The sequence below is a fragment of the Poecilia latipinna genome, unplaced genomic scaffold, assembly GCF_001443285.1.
Source record: "Poecilia latipinna isolate Pla-1442-1.1 unplaced genomic scaffold, P_latipinna-1.0 Scaffold3675, whole genome shotgun sequence".
Classification (NCBI taxonomy): Eukaryota; Metazoa; Chordata; class Actinopteri; order Cyprinodontiformes; family Poeciliidae; genus Poecilia; species Poecilia latipinna.
Genome location: NW_015116291.1, coordinates 18432 through 35339, shown reverse-complemented (window position 1 = coordinate 35339; position 16908 = coordinate 18432). Strand labels below are relative to the sequence as shown.

At 37.4% G+C, this 16908-nt stretch overlaps 1 protein-coding gene and 1 long non-coding RNA gene across 2 annotated transcripts; one reads left to right on the top strand and one right to left on the bottom strand.

The window, feature by feature from the left end:
* Nucleotides 1-1827: 1827 nt before the first annotated feature.
* LOC106941443 (uncharacterized) lies at nucleotides 1828-2800 on the bottom strand. The gene is made up of 4 exons (XR_001423366.1): nucleotides 2743-2800; nucleotides 2562-2645; nucleotides 2405-2457; nucleotides 1828-2072 (listed from the first exon to the last, which is right to left on the bottom strand). It is a non-coding gene; the product is annotated as an uncharacterized LOC106941443 (long non-coding RNA).
* A 904-nt stretch (nucleotides 2801-3704) lies between these two features.
* tmem68 (transmembrane protein 68) lies at nucleotides 3705-12733 on the top strand. Its single transcript, XM_015024479.1, has 6 exons — nucleotides 3705-4053; nucleotides 4175-4342; nucleotides 4786-4979; nucleotides 6589-6649; nucleotides 11471-11610; nucleotides 12097-12733. The coding sequence occupies exons 1-6, from the start codon at nucleotides 3921-3923 to the stop codon at nucleotides 12211-12213; spliced, it is 813 nt and encodes a 270-aa protein (XP_014879965.1). The 5' UTR covers nucleotides 3705-3920; the 3' UTR covers nucleotides 12214-12733.
* The last annotated feature ends 4175 nt before the right edge of the window (nucleotides 12734-16908 follow it).

The window sequence follows — 16908 nt, the reverse complement described above, 5'->3', positions numbered from 1 at the left end:
GATCACTGTTTGCTGTTTTGCCACACCCATTCCCCTCCTCTCTTCCTCAACAGAACTCTGGGTGAGACCATTTTATTAGTGAGTGGGAGTTTTAACGTTTTAAATTAAGCACTGTAGAGCAATGTTTCCCAACCCCGGTCCTCAAGGCACACTGCCCTGCATGTTTTAGAGGTTTCCCTGCTTCAACACGCCCAATTTAAAATGATTCCAGTTCAGAAAAAGCTTGTTAATCAGCCATCAATTGAAATCCTGTGTGTTTGATTGAGGGGTAGATGGGCCAGGTTGGGGGAAAGGTGTGTGTGTCTTTGGCAGGTGGAGGGAGAGGGGTTGGGCGTTTGAATGGCGGGTGGTGGTGGAGAGGTGCAAAAAACAACTTACACTGATTGAACATATATTACTAGTTCTTCCCCAAACCTTGTTCATTCATTAGATTTCAACCACAAAACAACATTGATTCAATGACAGTTTCAATGGTTAGAATTGGATGGTTATTTGATGTTTGATCCACCGTCAGTTTTTGACTTCAACCAAAAATCAGCCATTCTGACTATAATTCAACGTTGATTTAGCATCCTGTGCAATCTGGGTAGTGTAATAACATCACACTGCTACAAATGGATCACGTTACCAACACTTACATGATGAGATAAGGCTTTAAGACCTTTTCTTGCCTCCCAACAGTGTCGTAGTAGTCAATGCCAACACCTTATCTTGGAATGACTCAAGAACAAAAAAGATTAAGACTCCGAGGGAAGCGAGACTATGAGCAAACCACTGAGACCATTTTCATGAGTACATTCATAATAGTTTTTGTCTGTAAATGTTTTAATAAAATCTGCCAGTGGCAGTTCAATAGCAAATTCTTTGTGTTTTCAAAAAGCAAATGTAATTATTTTATGCAGTCAGAAGCATTTGCTCAGTAAAAACTTGATTGCACCATATGTGTACAGATATTTTCTCTTTTAAATCAAATGACATAATGCTGTTTGTTGTTGTAAACATTCACATGCAAGCCCAAGACCAGGCAAAAATAGTTTCCAGGCTTCAGAGCTTCCACCTCACAGAGCAGCCCTCCCCAGTGTCTCCCTGACTCAGCTCCTCTAGACTAACCAGCAGCAATTAGCAAACAGCTGGTGGTCGGTCTCAGATGTGTGCATAATACTTCATTCCTCTTGACGTTATAAAGTTCTAAGATTATTTCTGACCATAAATATGACTGTAGTAATATAATTTGGAATAAGAGGTTTTAAACAAAAGCATGAATTTTGTCTATTGGATGCACAGGACGAAAAGTGGGATTTTTGACCCTGTATTCTGACGCAAACTCAGCTCATCAGCGATAGATAGACAGCAATAGACAGTCTACGTTTTCACTCACGGGAGTCGAATTCTGTCGAATGCGGAATCCTGGAGGAGGGGGAGAGTGGCAGTGCGGGGCAGCGGGCGGGCGGGAGGTGTTAACAACTCTACTTAGCATACGAATAGCCTAGCATATGCAAAGGCGCTTCAGCAGACCCAAGTGGATTCTCATTGGATGAAAAACAATGACATCACAGTTCATTATTGACATGTGATTGGTTGGTTGATGTGTGCCCATTGGACAGCACTTATGACTTTATAAATAAACCCCACCCCAATCATTAATATTTTTAATGCTGTATTTTACAAAATCTATATAAAAATAAACGCTGTATTGTATAAGCATTTGATATTGCTTATATGCAACATGTTCATATATGAGGAACATAAAAGTGACAAAGAAGCTTTTTTTTTCTTTATTTAATTTTATTTTTTTACTGTTTGCACATAAAATAAGATATAAATGCTTGTCCATTTCTGGACCATCTGGCAGTGTTTTTTTGTCCAAACATGATCAAATTATGCTGCGTTCAGGACAGGCCCAACATCTCTCCTGTAGCATAGACCTGACGTCTCTTCCTGTAATGTAGTCCTGATGTCACTGAGCTCCTGGTTGGAGGAACTTGGGGTCCATCCTGACACCGCCTCATAGCTGCCATCCTCCCAGAATGCCACCTCCTCTGCTGCCAGTACTCTCTGCCTTCCTCCATCAGCTGTTAACACAGAACAGATAATCATTATGAGCTACAGGCATCTTTTAGTCATTATGAAACTACAGTGAAATTGTTTAGCTTAGTATGCACACATAAGACATTAAAACAAAAAACAAAACACATTATATTAATACATTCTTACAGAAAATAAAAACTAATGAAAAAGAGAAAACACTTGGAAGAAAAAATAATTAAAAGCAGTTGGTAATAAATAGCAAAACATAGTTCAACAAACTCTGAGGCAGATAATTTGCTTTGATGGATTTTAATAAATCACAGTGCTTTAATCATTCAAGGAATTGTGACATCTCTAGATTAGTAATAAATCTTACCTGCTTCTTTCTTTAGCTACATCTGGATGACTGGCAGTAGGTCCTGGATGCAGCTGGAAAACATTTTTGTGCATTGTCATGTACATAATTACATTATGTACATAAACAATATTGAAGCATAAAATATCATCAACATTCTAAAATAGTAGATACTCACACACAGTTGCGTCTCTGTCACGGACATCAGGACGTTCCTGAAGAGTCTGATTAACACAAATGTGACTCCCATTCTGTGGAGTGTCTGTGGAAATAAATGTAAAATTAAAAAAATATTGTAACAAATATATCGCTTTCTCAAAAATACATAAGTAAATAAGTTAAAATTATTCTCAACCAACCATTGTACAGGCGGGAATCAATGCAGTGACTGTACATAATACATACCGGCTTCATGGCTCCGTCCGCCATGTTGTCTATCTCTACTGCTTTCCACACTCTGCCTTGCTGTACTGCGTAATAACAAAATAAATAAAATAACGGGAAGATCAGTTTTCCTTACAAATATGCGAGTGTTCACTATTGACTAAATGTGAAATCATAACTTAATGAATTTCTCTTCATCCTGGTGGACTCCGTTAGAGCGCCTCGGCACCGTGGTCTGAGGCCTGGCTGTGGAGGCTTAGCCATTTTTCTGGTCTGAAAAAAATAAAAGAAGACGCGAGTATTTTTAAGAGTTCAGAACATCACATGTAATAAAAAATACAATACGAAATCTCACCCTACACTTGTTTTGAGATTATGAAAACGACAGACCGCTTTCTGTAAGAAACAAACAAAGCAACTCGCCTCGCTGCACGTGCTCACTATTCATAAAAGCTTTCTTACCTGAGTTCGGCCTTGTTGGACCGCTGCGGTGTCATCTGTTGTTTTCCGCCGGGACATTGCTTAATATCAAAACGATACTGAAAAGGTAACTCCGTGAAATAGGACTTTTTCCACCATTTCACACAACACACAAAAATACTTTATTTACAATGAACCACTCTGGAACATGTTTTTTATTATTATTTTTGATTAAATTGTGCAATTCCTCCCATCACAAGATAAATCTTCAGATGGGAGGAATGTCAAAGTAAGATCACGTTTCACAAAAGTCTATTGTATGTAATCATGCATATTCTTCTTTTATATCATCAATTCAACCAAAACTAAGTTTTGCCGTGCTCCTAACACACATGTAATGTATATTTTAATGGATAAGATAGATTGTTTTAATATTCTTTCTCCAAACAAACCTCTTTATGGTGAACAGAAGGTAAAAAGGGTTAGCTGCAAAAGGCGGTGCTCAACAGTTGATTTGCATTTGCATGGCACTCAGCAACTTCATTTAAATACAAAAACCTTTGCTAGGCACAAGGGGAGGAGGGTGATAGGGGAACACGGACACACAGCATTTTTGACCAATTTTGGCAGTGCTCGACTCTGACAAAAACCTCTTGCCGAAAGCCCTCAATCTCCATACGCACTGCAGAACAAGGTGTCAATAGCTGCCGAAAATCCCATTTTTCGTCCTGTGATGTATTCATCTTCTCTTTCTTGCTTTTATCAGAGGAAGAATCAGCTAAAGGAAGCTTATAGCAACAACTTGTGGGATGGAGCCAGAAAAACACTGGCTACCCTGTGGGATGGACATGGAGCTATATGGCATGGTATGAATAAATGTAAACTACTCCCCAAAGCATATAAAATGTGTTTATTTATAGCACTTGACTGTAAATGTAAAATCTCTATAATATATTATTCTATCTTGTGATATGATCTGTGTATCAGGTTATGAGATCCATGGAATGGAGAAGATTCCCAACAGAGGACCAGCTCTAATAGTGTACTATCATGGAGCCATACCTATAGATTACTATTACTTCCTGGCCCATGTCATCATTCAGAAAGGACGTACCTGCCATTCTGTAGCTGACCACTTCCTCTTCAAGATTCCTGGTACTTCAACTGTTTTATTTGTTCTGCAAATTGAGGCACATTACCGTCATTCAGAAATATTGCTGAGTGTGTTTTGAAGTCATTTCTATACAAAGAAAAAGCATATCTGCTGGACAGTTTAACAGCTACTAGTCCACAGCAGTCAGTCTAGTAGTCCATCATGTGGACTAAATTTCTGCTTTACTTTGTTGAACATGTCCATCCATCATTTGTCTTTCACTTGTCTGAGATCCGATCGCAGAGATAACTGATTCAGTAAAAAGAGCTCAGCTCCTCCAGACTAACCAGCATCAATTGGCAAACACCTGGTGGTCTCAAGTCTTCCATCCCTACTAATGTGTGCATAATGCTTCCTTCCTCTTGACCTTATAAGTTTCTGAACATATTTACAGAAATATCCCTTTGTGTGTATCTAATTTCTCCATTTTGCGTTCTTCTTCCAGGTTTCAAGTTGCTATTAGAGGTCTTCTCAGTGATCCACGGTCCTCAGGAAGAGTGTGTCCGGGCTCTGAGGAATGGCCACTTGCTTGGTATTTCTCCAGGAGGAGTGCGGGAGGCAATGTTTAGTGATGAGACCTACCGTCTTTTTTGGGGAAAACGCAAAGGCTTTGCACAAGTTGCAATTGACTGTCAAGTGGTGCGTTATGGCAAACTTCCTTATAACACTATTTAGATTATGGCAGTATATTTTCTTTATTCAGATTATTACATAAAGTTCATACTTCAAAACTCTTTCATAGTTAGGCGTAGTAAAATGACAACGGATAAACGATTAAAATGGCAGTTTTATGTAAAATCCACTTTTTTGAACTCTACACCATGTACTAATATTATTCCTTCATCAGAAACATACCTGGAGTGTTGGCTTAATTCTTTCAGGCATGTTTGAGAAATCCTTTAATTTCCATGGTAACCATTCAGCTGTGCAAAATGCCTGGGTGGACTGAGCACTGCCTTCGACACGCAGCTCCTCCTCAGAACTGCAGTTTTCAAGCTTCAGAGCTTCCGCCTCACAGAGCAGCCCTGCTCTGCCCCCCACTTAGCTCTGTCAGACTAGCCACCAGCAATTAGCAAACACCTGTTGGAACTGCACATCTGTTGAGCTTATTTTACTTGCTTCTTCTCAGTGAAACACTGGTAAGAACATTGTTAAAGGGTTACTGAAAGAGTTATGTTGTGATGACTTCCTGAAGGTGGAGTTTCAGAAAGAGCAGGAGTTTTTAAAGAGAAGAGGTCCAATTACACTTGATGCATTTGTCTCCTTGTAGCGGGTGTGCCTGTGTGGCTACTATCGATTGAGGCACACATCTACCTATCTGTAATGGATAGGTTTATAGATATATACATTTTATGTTAACTGTTAATGGTTCTCTCTGTCTACCTCTCTTCCTCTCTCTCTCTCTCGATCGAGAATAGAGAAAGCAGAGGTAAAAATCCATTTGAACCTAACTGTATATCAGTGTTGTTCTTTCAATGTCATTCGGAATATGGAACCTTTTTCAGCTGTAGCCTGACAAAGCAAGAGTCCCGTTTTGAGCCTCTTCGTTTTGAAAATCTAACATGCCTTGTTTCTTCTATGCTGTAGAAGAAACAAGGCAGGGTGTTTCTCAACCCTGGTCTTCTCCGCCTCCCTGTTCTGCATGTTTTATATGTGCCTCTATTCCAGAATAGCTGATTCAAATGATTGTATGACCATCAAGTACTGCAGAAGCTTGTTAATCACCCAGAGATACAATTCAGGTGTGTGGCAGAAGGAAAATACCTAAAACATGCAGGACAGGGGGCCGGTGAGGACCAGAGTTGAGAAACACTGCTGTAGACCAATGGTGTACTTTGTAAGTTCCCTCTCAATAGTCTTTCTCATGGAAGAACTATTCCTTTATCTTGAACAGCATCTATGAGCTTTATTTTGAAAAAAAAAAAAATGTGCAGCTGATAAAAATACAGTGACCTGTTGAGGAAACCCGCTGCCATGGAAACATATTGAAATCCTAATTGTCACTGCTTCCTACTTGTTACCTATAGTTTCCAAGACTGATTCAGCTACTGTTTAATCATTTGAGAAATCTGTAAGAATGTTTTTGTGTCATTTGGTTGATAAAATCCTATTGGGAAATCAGATTTCAATTGAGATGTTTATTTTTGATCCAGTTAAATATGCTCACAAAACCTACTCCAATATGTATGAATTCATGATTGATCATGATCATTGATCCATCTCTAAGCTTATTCTGTATGTTTTTCAGCCAATAATTCCAATGTTTACTCAGAATCTACGAGAGGGTTTCAGATCTCTTGGGACACTAAGTAAGTGAGGAAGATCTTGTGTGTTTTGTGTATAAGTGTTGAGGATTCTGTGCTTGTTAAACATGGCATGTTTCTGTGTCTGTCTGTCTGTATATGTATTGGTATCAGTAGTATTCTAATGATATTTGTACTTGTAGATACTATCAGGGCTTAAAGTAAAAAAAAAATCCTGAGCCTGAAACTTATAGTTATGATAGAAATTAACTATAGCGTTGCTATTGCCACAGTTTAATAAACAGTGTCTTTGAATAGTGCAAACAATTGCTTCTAACAATACATTTAACAAGCTAAACACTGAAACTTAAATAAGACTTCAGTACATTTCAACTCAAAACAAAATGTAAAATGTTTTTTACAGGCAAAAATCCCTCAACATTAAATAAGAGTCCTTTTAGTCAATGTTTTTGCTAGTAATTTAGAACATGCAACATTACCAACTAAATCAGTGTTTCTCAACTTTTTTTCGGGCCAGCGCCCCCCCAGCCTTTATTCAGGTCCCTCACCGCCTCCCAACAAAGAATTTGTAGACTACTTTGCACTGACTATTATTTTATCATTAATATTACTATCCCTATTGTAGATGTTTTGATTTTTATGCTTGTTTCTGTATTTATCATCACAAATAATTTCCCAGAGAACAAAAAAGCAATGTGAATAGAAATTATTTTCACAGGTGTCTATAAAAAATTTTATGAACAATCAACTTAAAATTTGTAGGCCAACAGCAGCCAATCAGAGTGCAAAAAATATTATTGTTCTTTCTCATTTTCTAGTTGTTAAATATTCCACAAAATGACCAGATAAAATATGTACAACATGCCAGTTTAAACTTTGAACTATTTACAAAACGACTGAGCTCTGCAACATTAAAACATGGATAGAACTGTAACTATATTAATCATAGCTCTTCTTCTCTTCAGTGTTTCTGTGGTTTCTGGTGGTGCAGCTCTGTGCTGCCTTCAGGAGAATGGGACATCAGAGTATCATCCATAAAATTTCACCCACATGCCATTTACTGTGCAAACCATAAATGCCATGTGACATTTACGGTTTGCATTTAAGTTTTTCAGTGTTTTTCCACTGAAAAACTTTTGTTTTTCAAAAAAAAAAAAATAATAATAACTTGGTGTACATGGTTTGAAAATGATTAAAAAGCTATTTTGTGTGTAAATCAAAGCAACAGGAAATACTGTTTTTCCACTCAAAAACTTTTGTTTTTGAGTGGAAAAACAAAAGTTCCTTTTAATGCCATACAAATATGAGACAGGAACATGGATTATATCTTCATATAGACATGTCTGTTGATTTATAGATTAATAGTTTTCTTGAACAGAAATTACAAAGAACAAATCTGGTTCTTCATCAAATCCTAATGAGTCAAACTGAAAGTGTCATGGAGTCATCAGCCTCATGACATCAACACTGACATGAAAAATAATATTGAAGAAATAAATATATCAATCTAATTAAAAACATAAATAAGTGATAAGTTCTTTACTGTTATGGTCTGTAAGATAAATTTATTCTCAGCATTAGATATGGTGTCAACAAACCCATGGCACTTCATCAATATTATTTTATCTTTTTCTGGAAATGGTGTCCGTTTATTCTTGCCATACAGTCCTCTGTATTAATTATTGCTCTAAAGGTCTTGCCATACCAGTTTATTCCTCTGTATTTACTTTAGTTTCTTAGTTTATTCTTGCATTTTGTTTTTCATTCATTTACATTTAGTTTCCTTTGATTAGTATTATCCTCTCTTGGTTTATTGCTATGTCCACTTTAGTTTCTTTCCTGTTAGATTTATTTTATCATTTATTGACCATCATTAATCTTCACTCATCACCTGCTGCGCCGCCTAATCATCATGTTTCAAATCTTGTGTTGTTTTTTTCACTGTTCAGCGTCGGATTCTCTGTTTTTATGCCATAATTCACATCTAGTTCGTCGCTCCGTTTTATGTCCCGCTTCTCCTGTTTCAGAGTTTTGCGCGATGTGCGCAAAACGTATCGAAGCGTATCGATGGGGAAAAGGCAGACTGACATAAACCTTTTAAAACAACGGAAACAATTTCGGTATTCTGATTATTGAAATTTAAAAGTGCTGTGGTACCGTTGTTCTATCAGCCCCGTTTCATACCGGACCACTTACAGCACCGGTGTTAACGCTATAAAATGAACGCTCTCTATTGTGGAGGGATTTCTTTATTTAAATGGGTTCATTTTTCAGAGGGATACACAGTGAAGGTATCGTGATTTTAGTAATTACATATTTATAAGAGCGATTTTCTGTTGTCCTTCCATGGAAGTGGGCAGCATCCAGACGGACTATAGAATATGTTTTAATATAAGTTGCTGCTTTGACATGATCACAGCACTGCCAAAACATATGCACAAAAATTCTCAATAAAACATAAAATATTTGAAAATCAGACACCAGACAAGTGAATCACAGCAACGTCATCAGCCGGTGTAACGCTGAACTGATGCGGTGAAGCTAATAGTAGCAGGAGCGGAGCTACAAGCTACAAACACTGAATAGAAGAAGAACTGCCATAGATACAGTTGCACCAAGCATGTTTTGATGTTACACAATACAGTTTTAGGAAGTTGCTCAAAGTCTAAACTGGTATTGTGATTGTAAGGTGTAAAGTTTACCTTCGACCAAACGCCCCCCAAAGGAATCCCAGCGCCCCCCTTTTGTAAAAATTTCCGCCAGCTTCCCGTCTTGTCCCCTTTCCTTTGCCCAGCACCACCTGTTTTTAATTCCTTTCTCAAGTAAACGTGTTTCTTTACCGGGTGAGACAAACTCCATCTTCTTTCATATCGCATTTGATTTAACCGAACGCATGCACTTCTTTTCTACAAAACGTTTTACAGTCATTGGTCAAGAACACGGGAGCTAGAGTTCTGATTGGCAGACATCTTTTTCTATTATCTACAGTTTAGTTGAGGCGGACCGTTTGGTCCATGCTCGCTTTGCTTGGAAGTCTGCCTCCCAGACGGAGCTCTTTACGCCTAAGTTTCAAGCGTCTGCCTAAATAAATCTTCCTTATTTTAATTGTAAGTAGTTCTTTAAATGTCCTGTGAGATTATATACTTACCCATGTATCCATAACAAGCGGAACTTTCAATATCCAGCAAGTTATTTTCGCAATTTACCGTCTATTAAATGAGTGCCCCCCGGATTAATTACACTCTCTGCCGCTGCAGCTGTGAAGTTACCGTATTAACCCGATATTTGCTGAAAAGTGCAACGTCTCCCTTTTCAGAAACCGTTGAAATTTTTCAGATAGCGCTACGTGTGGCGGAATTACGGTACTGCAAATTTAGAGGTGTCGCCGCCACACGTTCCGGTCTAGCCCGGAGACTACAGTTTGGTTGAGGCGGACCGTTTGGTCAAAAGCCGGATATCCGGCCCCCGGCCGCAGCTCTTTAAGCCCTGGATACTATTTTGTTTATCAGTTTTGTTTTGTTTTTCATCCTGGGATCCTTCTGTCCTCTAATGTTTCTTGGTTTGGTACCTGAATCCTATGGGATATGTTTGCATCTCTGCCTCTTGCTGTAGTTTATTGTACCACTTTGTTGCGCTTACTAGGGAAATGGATGACACAATAACAAATTTTGCTAAACAAATTGTCCCTGTAATTTTTATGATAAACTTATTTATTTTATGATAAATAAAATATGATTGTTTTAAGACAATTTTCAAGTCATATAATGGTAATGACATAATAATACATCAATAAGACATACTTTCACAGTTTAATCATATCAATCTTAAAGCTAATGTAACTTTTTTTTAAACTCTGTGTTTTACATATTTGTTATAACTGTCACTGTTGTGACAGTATGTTATGAGATCTGTGAAAAAAATCAAACGGCTCCATCTTCTCTTATATGCTACTATAGAGATCTGCAAAAATTCCCTGCTCCTGGTCAAAAGACAGCCAGTCAGAGCCAGAAGGAAGGTCTTAGTCCTGACAATCAGGACTAAGATTGTGCAGTGTAAGCGCTGCTCAATGTGCTAATTTCAGAGAAACAATTTATTGTTTCCACTGATCTCTCAGTATGGTCTGAATACCTGGATGTGTGGAAAGGCATACAATGTAGAAATCCAGACACAACCAAAACTAAACAGGGTGAACTCTCTACTGAACTGAGGAGCCACCCTGATGAGCAGGCAGGAGCAGACCTGGCCCAGGTGCATCTCATGCCACTAATAGTAGGTTCCAACCTGAAACACCAAACAGACCCTGTAGCAGTGGGTTCATCACCATGATGTCTAAAGTTAATTTCTGAGTGTACAACAATCACCAACCTCAACTAATCTCTAGCCCAATGTTTCTCTATTTCAGTCCTCATGGACTACTACCCTGGATATTTTAGATGTGTCTCTGTTCCAGAACATCTGATTCATATGATAACAGCACCTCTATTCATGCATCAAGTGCTGCAGAAGCCTGTTAATCACCCACTTATTCAAGTGAGAGAACACCTGGGAACCTAGGACATTAAAACACTTTCTTGGTCCTGCCATCTTGATTATACCATGGCATCATACAGGTCTGAGATGTTGAAATATGACAGGAGCATTGTTAATCTAAGCTCATGAGTGTACTGACCGAATGGTACAGTGGAAACAGAGATCTGTTTTGCTCTCTGGGTCAGTGGAATGTGCCAGTCAAAAATTCTAATTTACCACAAAACTGAGATGAAGCTACCTGTTGAACACATTCCTCAATGTGAGGTACTTTTAACTTGGACTGCAACATTACAAGAAATCTCTTTATAATTATTGGCCTGTATTTTTCCTTTTCAGGATTATTTCGGTGGCTGTATGAAAGATTTCGTCTTCCTGTTGCTCCAATTTATGGGGGATTTCCTGTGAAATTTCGGACCTTCCTTGGTGATCCTATTCCATATGACCCAAACATCAATGCTGCTGAGCTAGCAGAAAGAGTGAGTTTTTTTTTTCATCCTTTTCTATCTGTCTGAATTTAATTGATAAATATCATGCTTTGGTGAAATACATGAAAAATATGAAGGCAGGTGCAGATGAGATCTTGGATCTGCAACTGCAAATAAAGGTTAAATAAAAAAATAAAAAGTCAAATGATGAATAAGGTGGTAAGAGATACTCATAGGTTTGCCAGAAATGCCACAGTTCCAATGACGGAAAAGAAATTAGTGAAGATGGTCTCTAAAGCACAGAAGAAGTGCAATATTGACTTCTACACTGCCAAGTCTGACTCTACCCAGTTAATGTGGTTTGGTTCTACCCCAGTTCAATTGTGACGCAAATTTGTATCTTTGTACAATTAACTTTTTTGTATCAAAGTGTCAATTATTTTTGACAACCCAAATTGTGTCTCTCACGTTGTGAAATTGAAGACTTTTTTTAATGGTTGTTTTGATACAAGTCTTATAACTGTTTTTGTTGTCCAGGTTCAGCAGGCGGTCCAGTCTTTGATAGACAAACACCAGCAGATCCCTGGGAGCATCTTGAGAGCCTTGTTAGAGAGATTCTACACAAAACACAAAGATTTCCAACATCAGAATTAAAAATGATTTATGATCCGATTTGGATGTAAGAAGATGAACTTTATTGTCCCAGAGGAAATTTGTCTTGGGTACAGACTTTGACTGCTGCGTAATCCAAAACAATGCCCATCCCATTACATTCACACATCATACCTGTAAGATTGAAGCATAACATTCTAACTTAGAAATGACTGGTTGCATTCTGCATGTACACTGTCCTATTGGCTGTTTGTATTATGTCACTTGGTGATTTCCTCGAATAATATGTCTCTCAATAATATGTTGTAAAAAGTAAAATAAATTTTATCAATATTAAATGTGGTAAAACTTAAAGAATATGGGAAGTATTTTTATGAATTGTACATGCATATGTGCAAAATGTCATTGTACATAATGAGTGGGTGTTTTTTTTGTTTTTTGTTTTTTCATTTTATATCCAAAAATTGTGAGAAGTGTGGGGTTTATGTTACTGTACTTCCAATTACAGTAAGATAATTTTCCGTACGAATGACCTCTATGCATCATGAGCAATTGTACCTGGTTGTGGTCCTGTCACTTTGTTTTGGTCTCACTAAAGGGCAGTGTTTCCTAACCCTGGTCCTCAAAGCACACTGCTCTGCATGTTATAGATATTTCGGTTACACTTTATTTGAAGGGGGGTGAATAAGACTGACATGACACTGTCATAAAAACCTGTCATGAACATGAATAAGCCTTCATTAATATTTATGACTGTTGTCATAAAGTGTCATTCGGTAAATTTTGACACTTTTAATACAAAGTTGACATTATTCAAAATGTCTTTGATATGACAACTTGACATTAACAAAGAAATCAATACTGATATAAATTTGTTATAAAAGTATTACTGATTGCCCTTTAAAAATTAGGTATCTTTATGTTATTAAAGGTAAAGTTTAAACAGTAATGATTTCCTGGTTAATGTCAAGTTGCCATAAAGACATTTTGAATAATGTCAACTTTGTATTAAAAGTGTCATAATTTACCGAATGACGCTTTATGACAACAGTCATAAATATTCATGAAGGCTTATTCATGTTCATGACAGGTGTTATGTCATGTTTATGACAGTGTCATGACAATCTTATTCACCCCCTTCAAATAAAGTGTTACCGATATTTCCCTCCTTAATGTGCCTCATTCGGTTGACTGCAGATCAACAAACACCTGTTAATTGAAATCACCTGTGCTGAAGCAAAGATACATCTAAAATATGCAGGGCAGTATACCTAGAAGACCAGAGCTGGGAAACATTGCGATAGGGAGTGTGGATCGGTGAAGTGATGTTATACCCAAAAATCTCTCCATAGCACAAAACTTTTGATTCTCAACAACTCGCTTGTCGCAAATCTTTCACATTGATATTTGGAATGAACTTTGTGATCAGCTTCACTCTTTCTGAGATTAAGCTTTGGTGTCGTCAGTTGTTTTTTTTAGCAGGAAAGATCAGCTGTTTTTTATGTATTTATATTGAAGTTGAGAGGTCTGTGATCTTAACTCTACGAATATATAGACAAAACAAATTCACATGAAGGTTAATAAGTTCAAGAGATGCTGAAAATATTAGAAACTTTTGTTTGGGATGGTGGTGGTGTATCACACTTGGATGTATTTACATTTACATGTGGTGATATGTAAAAGGTACATAATCATCTATAACTGTGTTATTTAATGTTGGTGCTCTCCTATTTCAGCTAACTGAACAGACTGCCATGAAGACAATTTATCACTTTTGATTAACTGCTCTACATTTTAAGGGAGGTTCTATTCTCACCAGCTCACATACATCCGAGCTGTTTTATAACAGCTCATATGTACCTTCTTTTATGTTTTGAAACTCAAACTGTTTTGCAGACATAACAGCATAAGAAATGTCCTTGTTACACGTTTAGCTGCTGTGTTGTCTTTGAAAAATTCCCTGTTATTTTTATGTAGTTCATAGTACTGCTTGAAACAAAACTACAGACATTCCTTAGACAACTGCCTTTAGTCATGGTAAATTGCTGTCGTGATATTCTGTTATAAACCAAATTTTTTGCAAAACATCAGAGCGCTTAAGTTATCTTTTATTTTGAAAATACTTTTCTGTGTACTAGAAGTCCTCATTGTGCATTTTATCATTTTAGGTTTTGCAGATGTTCAATGTGTTAGCTTTGTAAAATTAAAAATGTCCATAAGTAGTTATGTTAAAAGAAGTGTTGTTCTTATGTTGTTCACCTGAGTGAACATTTGGACAAATTCTACAAAAAAGTATTTTTTACAAAAAAAAAAAAAAAAAAAAAAAATCCCCCCTTATTTTTATGCCCTAAGAAAATCAAAAACACTTTTGAAAAAAAACTTACAGGATCATAAAACATGCATGAAAGGGTTAAAAATTTACTAATCTTGATCCAATTTGGCAGAATACATTCAAAACAGCTGAGTGATAAAATGCCAGTAAAACACTCAATCGTCTTATCAAATACTGTAGTTTAGATGGCTGCACAAAATTTGTGGTGGGCTGGATTTGGCTCACGGGCCCTGAGTTTGGACACGTATAACACTTTTTTCTTTGTGTTCTGTGGTCCTGTATAATCAGAGTTCTCAGCAGACAGGCTCTGACTCTGTGTGCGTGTGAGTTTTATCTTTGTTTTGGCAAGGCTCTAAAAGCAAAGGTTGTTACCTGTAAACTGAACGTGCTTAACGTCGCCTTTATCTGGGCAACAAACGGAGTGCAATAAAACTCAGCCTGCAGTTATAAAATAAAACGGCAGCCTTTTGAAAATCTATAAAGTTAAATTAATGCAATTTAAGTTTGATTTCTGTGCAAATGCCACCCTAGTAAAAAAAAGTGTGCTAAGTATGTTAAAATTTAACATACTTAGTACACTTTTTTTTACTAGGGTGGCATTTTAACATACTTTAGCATACCTCGAGTACACTTAGGATTAATATAGTTAAAGTGTGCTTTTTTGGAATAACATTTTTGTGCTTAGTGTATTTTAATAGTATTTAAATTGTAGTAATGTAAAATTTTAAGTACACTAAGCGTACTTCAATGTACTTTTTTGGAACAACTTAAAATACACTTAGAATACTTTAATATCTTTCCATCCATGATCTGAACACGTTGATCCTTGCAGGATGGTGAGGGAGGCTGGTGGTGCCCATGTCCAGTAGTAATCAGATGAGAGGCAGGGCTCACCCTGGACAGGTCACCAGTCCATCACAGGGCCCTGAAAGCTAATAATGAATAAAATATATGAAATGGTAGATTAACAAGGGGAATAAATTCTGTTCAATTATTTTCAAATCAAATCATGTTTATTAAGCACTTAGTGTTGGAAACACACCAGTTTTTACTGTTAAAAATGTGGCCAGCTGCTCAGTGTAAACATATATATAGATATAGATACACCCTTGTTACCCTACTTAACCCATTTAACAAATATTCATGGACCACCTAGCTCGAAATTATTCTTGCAATAACACATCTTAATATACACAACCTGAAATGAAAATATCAGTCTCTTAACCCTTGTATGTAGAAATGGGGTCCAACCAACCCCACAGATGTAAAACTTGTATCATTTGCCTCAGTCCTCGCACGCACAAGAGTTAAATCACTTGTCTTTGATCATCTTAATGAAAAGGGTGGTGCTATTTTGTAAATGTGACTGACCATGACAAAATCATGATAAAGTCTGCTTGGGTTGTTTTGAGTTATTTATATACTTTTAAAGTGTGAATTCTAAGATTTTCAATTACGTCAAAATACATGAAAATAAAGATGTTCTTTACTACCAAGTGGTGTGTGTGTGTGTGTGTGTGTGTGCGTGCGTGCGTGCGTGCGTGCGTGCGTGCGTGTGTGTGTGTGTGTGTGATAATGTGGTGTGGTGGTGGACCCAAACGAAGTAGTCATAGAAATAAGTGGATGTTTAATGAACAAAATAAACCAACAACAACAACAACAACAACAAAAATCCAGGGGTACAAGAAAATCCAAAGCAAACTGGAAACACGAGGGAACAACAGGTAACCCAGGAGGGTAACAACGGTAGTAACGATCAGGATGACGAGACGGACTGCAGAGTGTGACTGAGACAAGTGGATTGATACACACTGTCAATACACAATGACAGTGTGCATTGATAACATTTTATGGCTATTTGTGATTTAGGTAGTGTATGGAACAATGGGCATAGCTAGATGCCCATTGTGTAAGTGTGACTAGTTGGCACAGGAACTAGCTGAGGGGCAGGGAGGTGGCACAAGGAAGCTCAGAAGATCTGCTGGGGAATACAAAAGGGAGGAAACGGGGAGCTGAAAATACTTCTATGCAGAAGACACACTAAGAATAAAGATAACCTGATAAACTAGAGAAAAAGACATGAGGGGAAACTATAACGGAACCTAAATGGAAATCAGGCTGATCTAACAACAATAAGAACAAAAGAACATCAAGCTAGAAGACCTAAACAAAGAAATAACCTGTGTGTGTGCGTTCTTTTTCCAGTACTGGAAAAAGAAATAAAGCTGATGCTGGATTTGGGTATAATTGAAGAGTCTAGTGGTGAGTGGTGCAGCCTGATTGTGCTGGTAGCAAAGAAAGATGGCTCCCTTAGATTTTGCATAGATTTTAGAAATTTAAATGCTGTGTCCAATTTTGACCCATGGGTTGACGCCCAGGGTTGACGACCTACTGGAGAAAGTCGG

Excerpts from the sequence above, each read along its gene's own strand:
- tmem68 (XM_015024479.1), top strand. The coding sequence starts at position 3,921 with ATGTATTCATCTTCTCTTTCTTGCTTTTATCAGAGGAAGAATCAGCTA. Across the intron at positions 4,054-4,174 it reads ACATGGAGCTATATGGCATG|GTTATGAGATCCATGGAATG; the intron begins GTATGAATAAAT and ends TCTGTGTATCAG. Across the intron at positions 4,980-6,588 it reads TTGCAATTGACTGTCAAGTG|CCAATAATTCCAATGTTTAC; the intron begins GTGCGTTATGGC and ends TATGTTTTTCAG.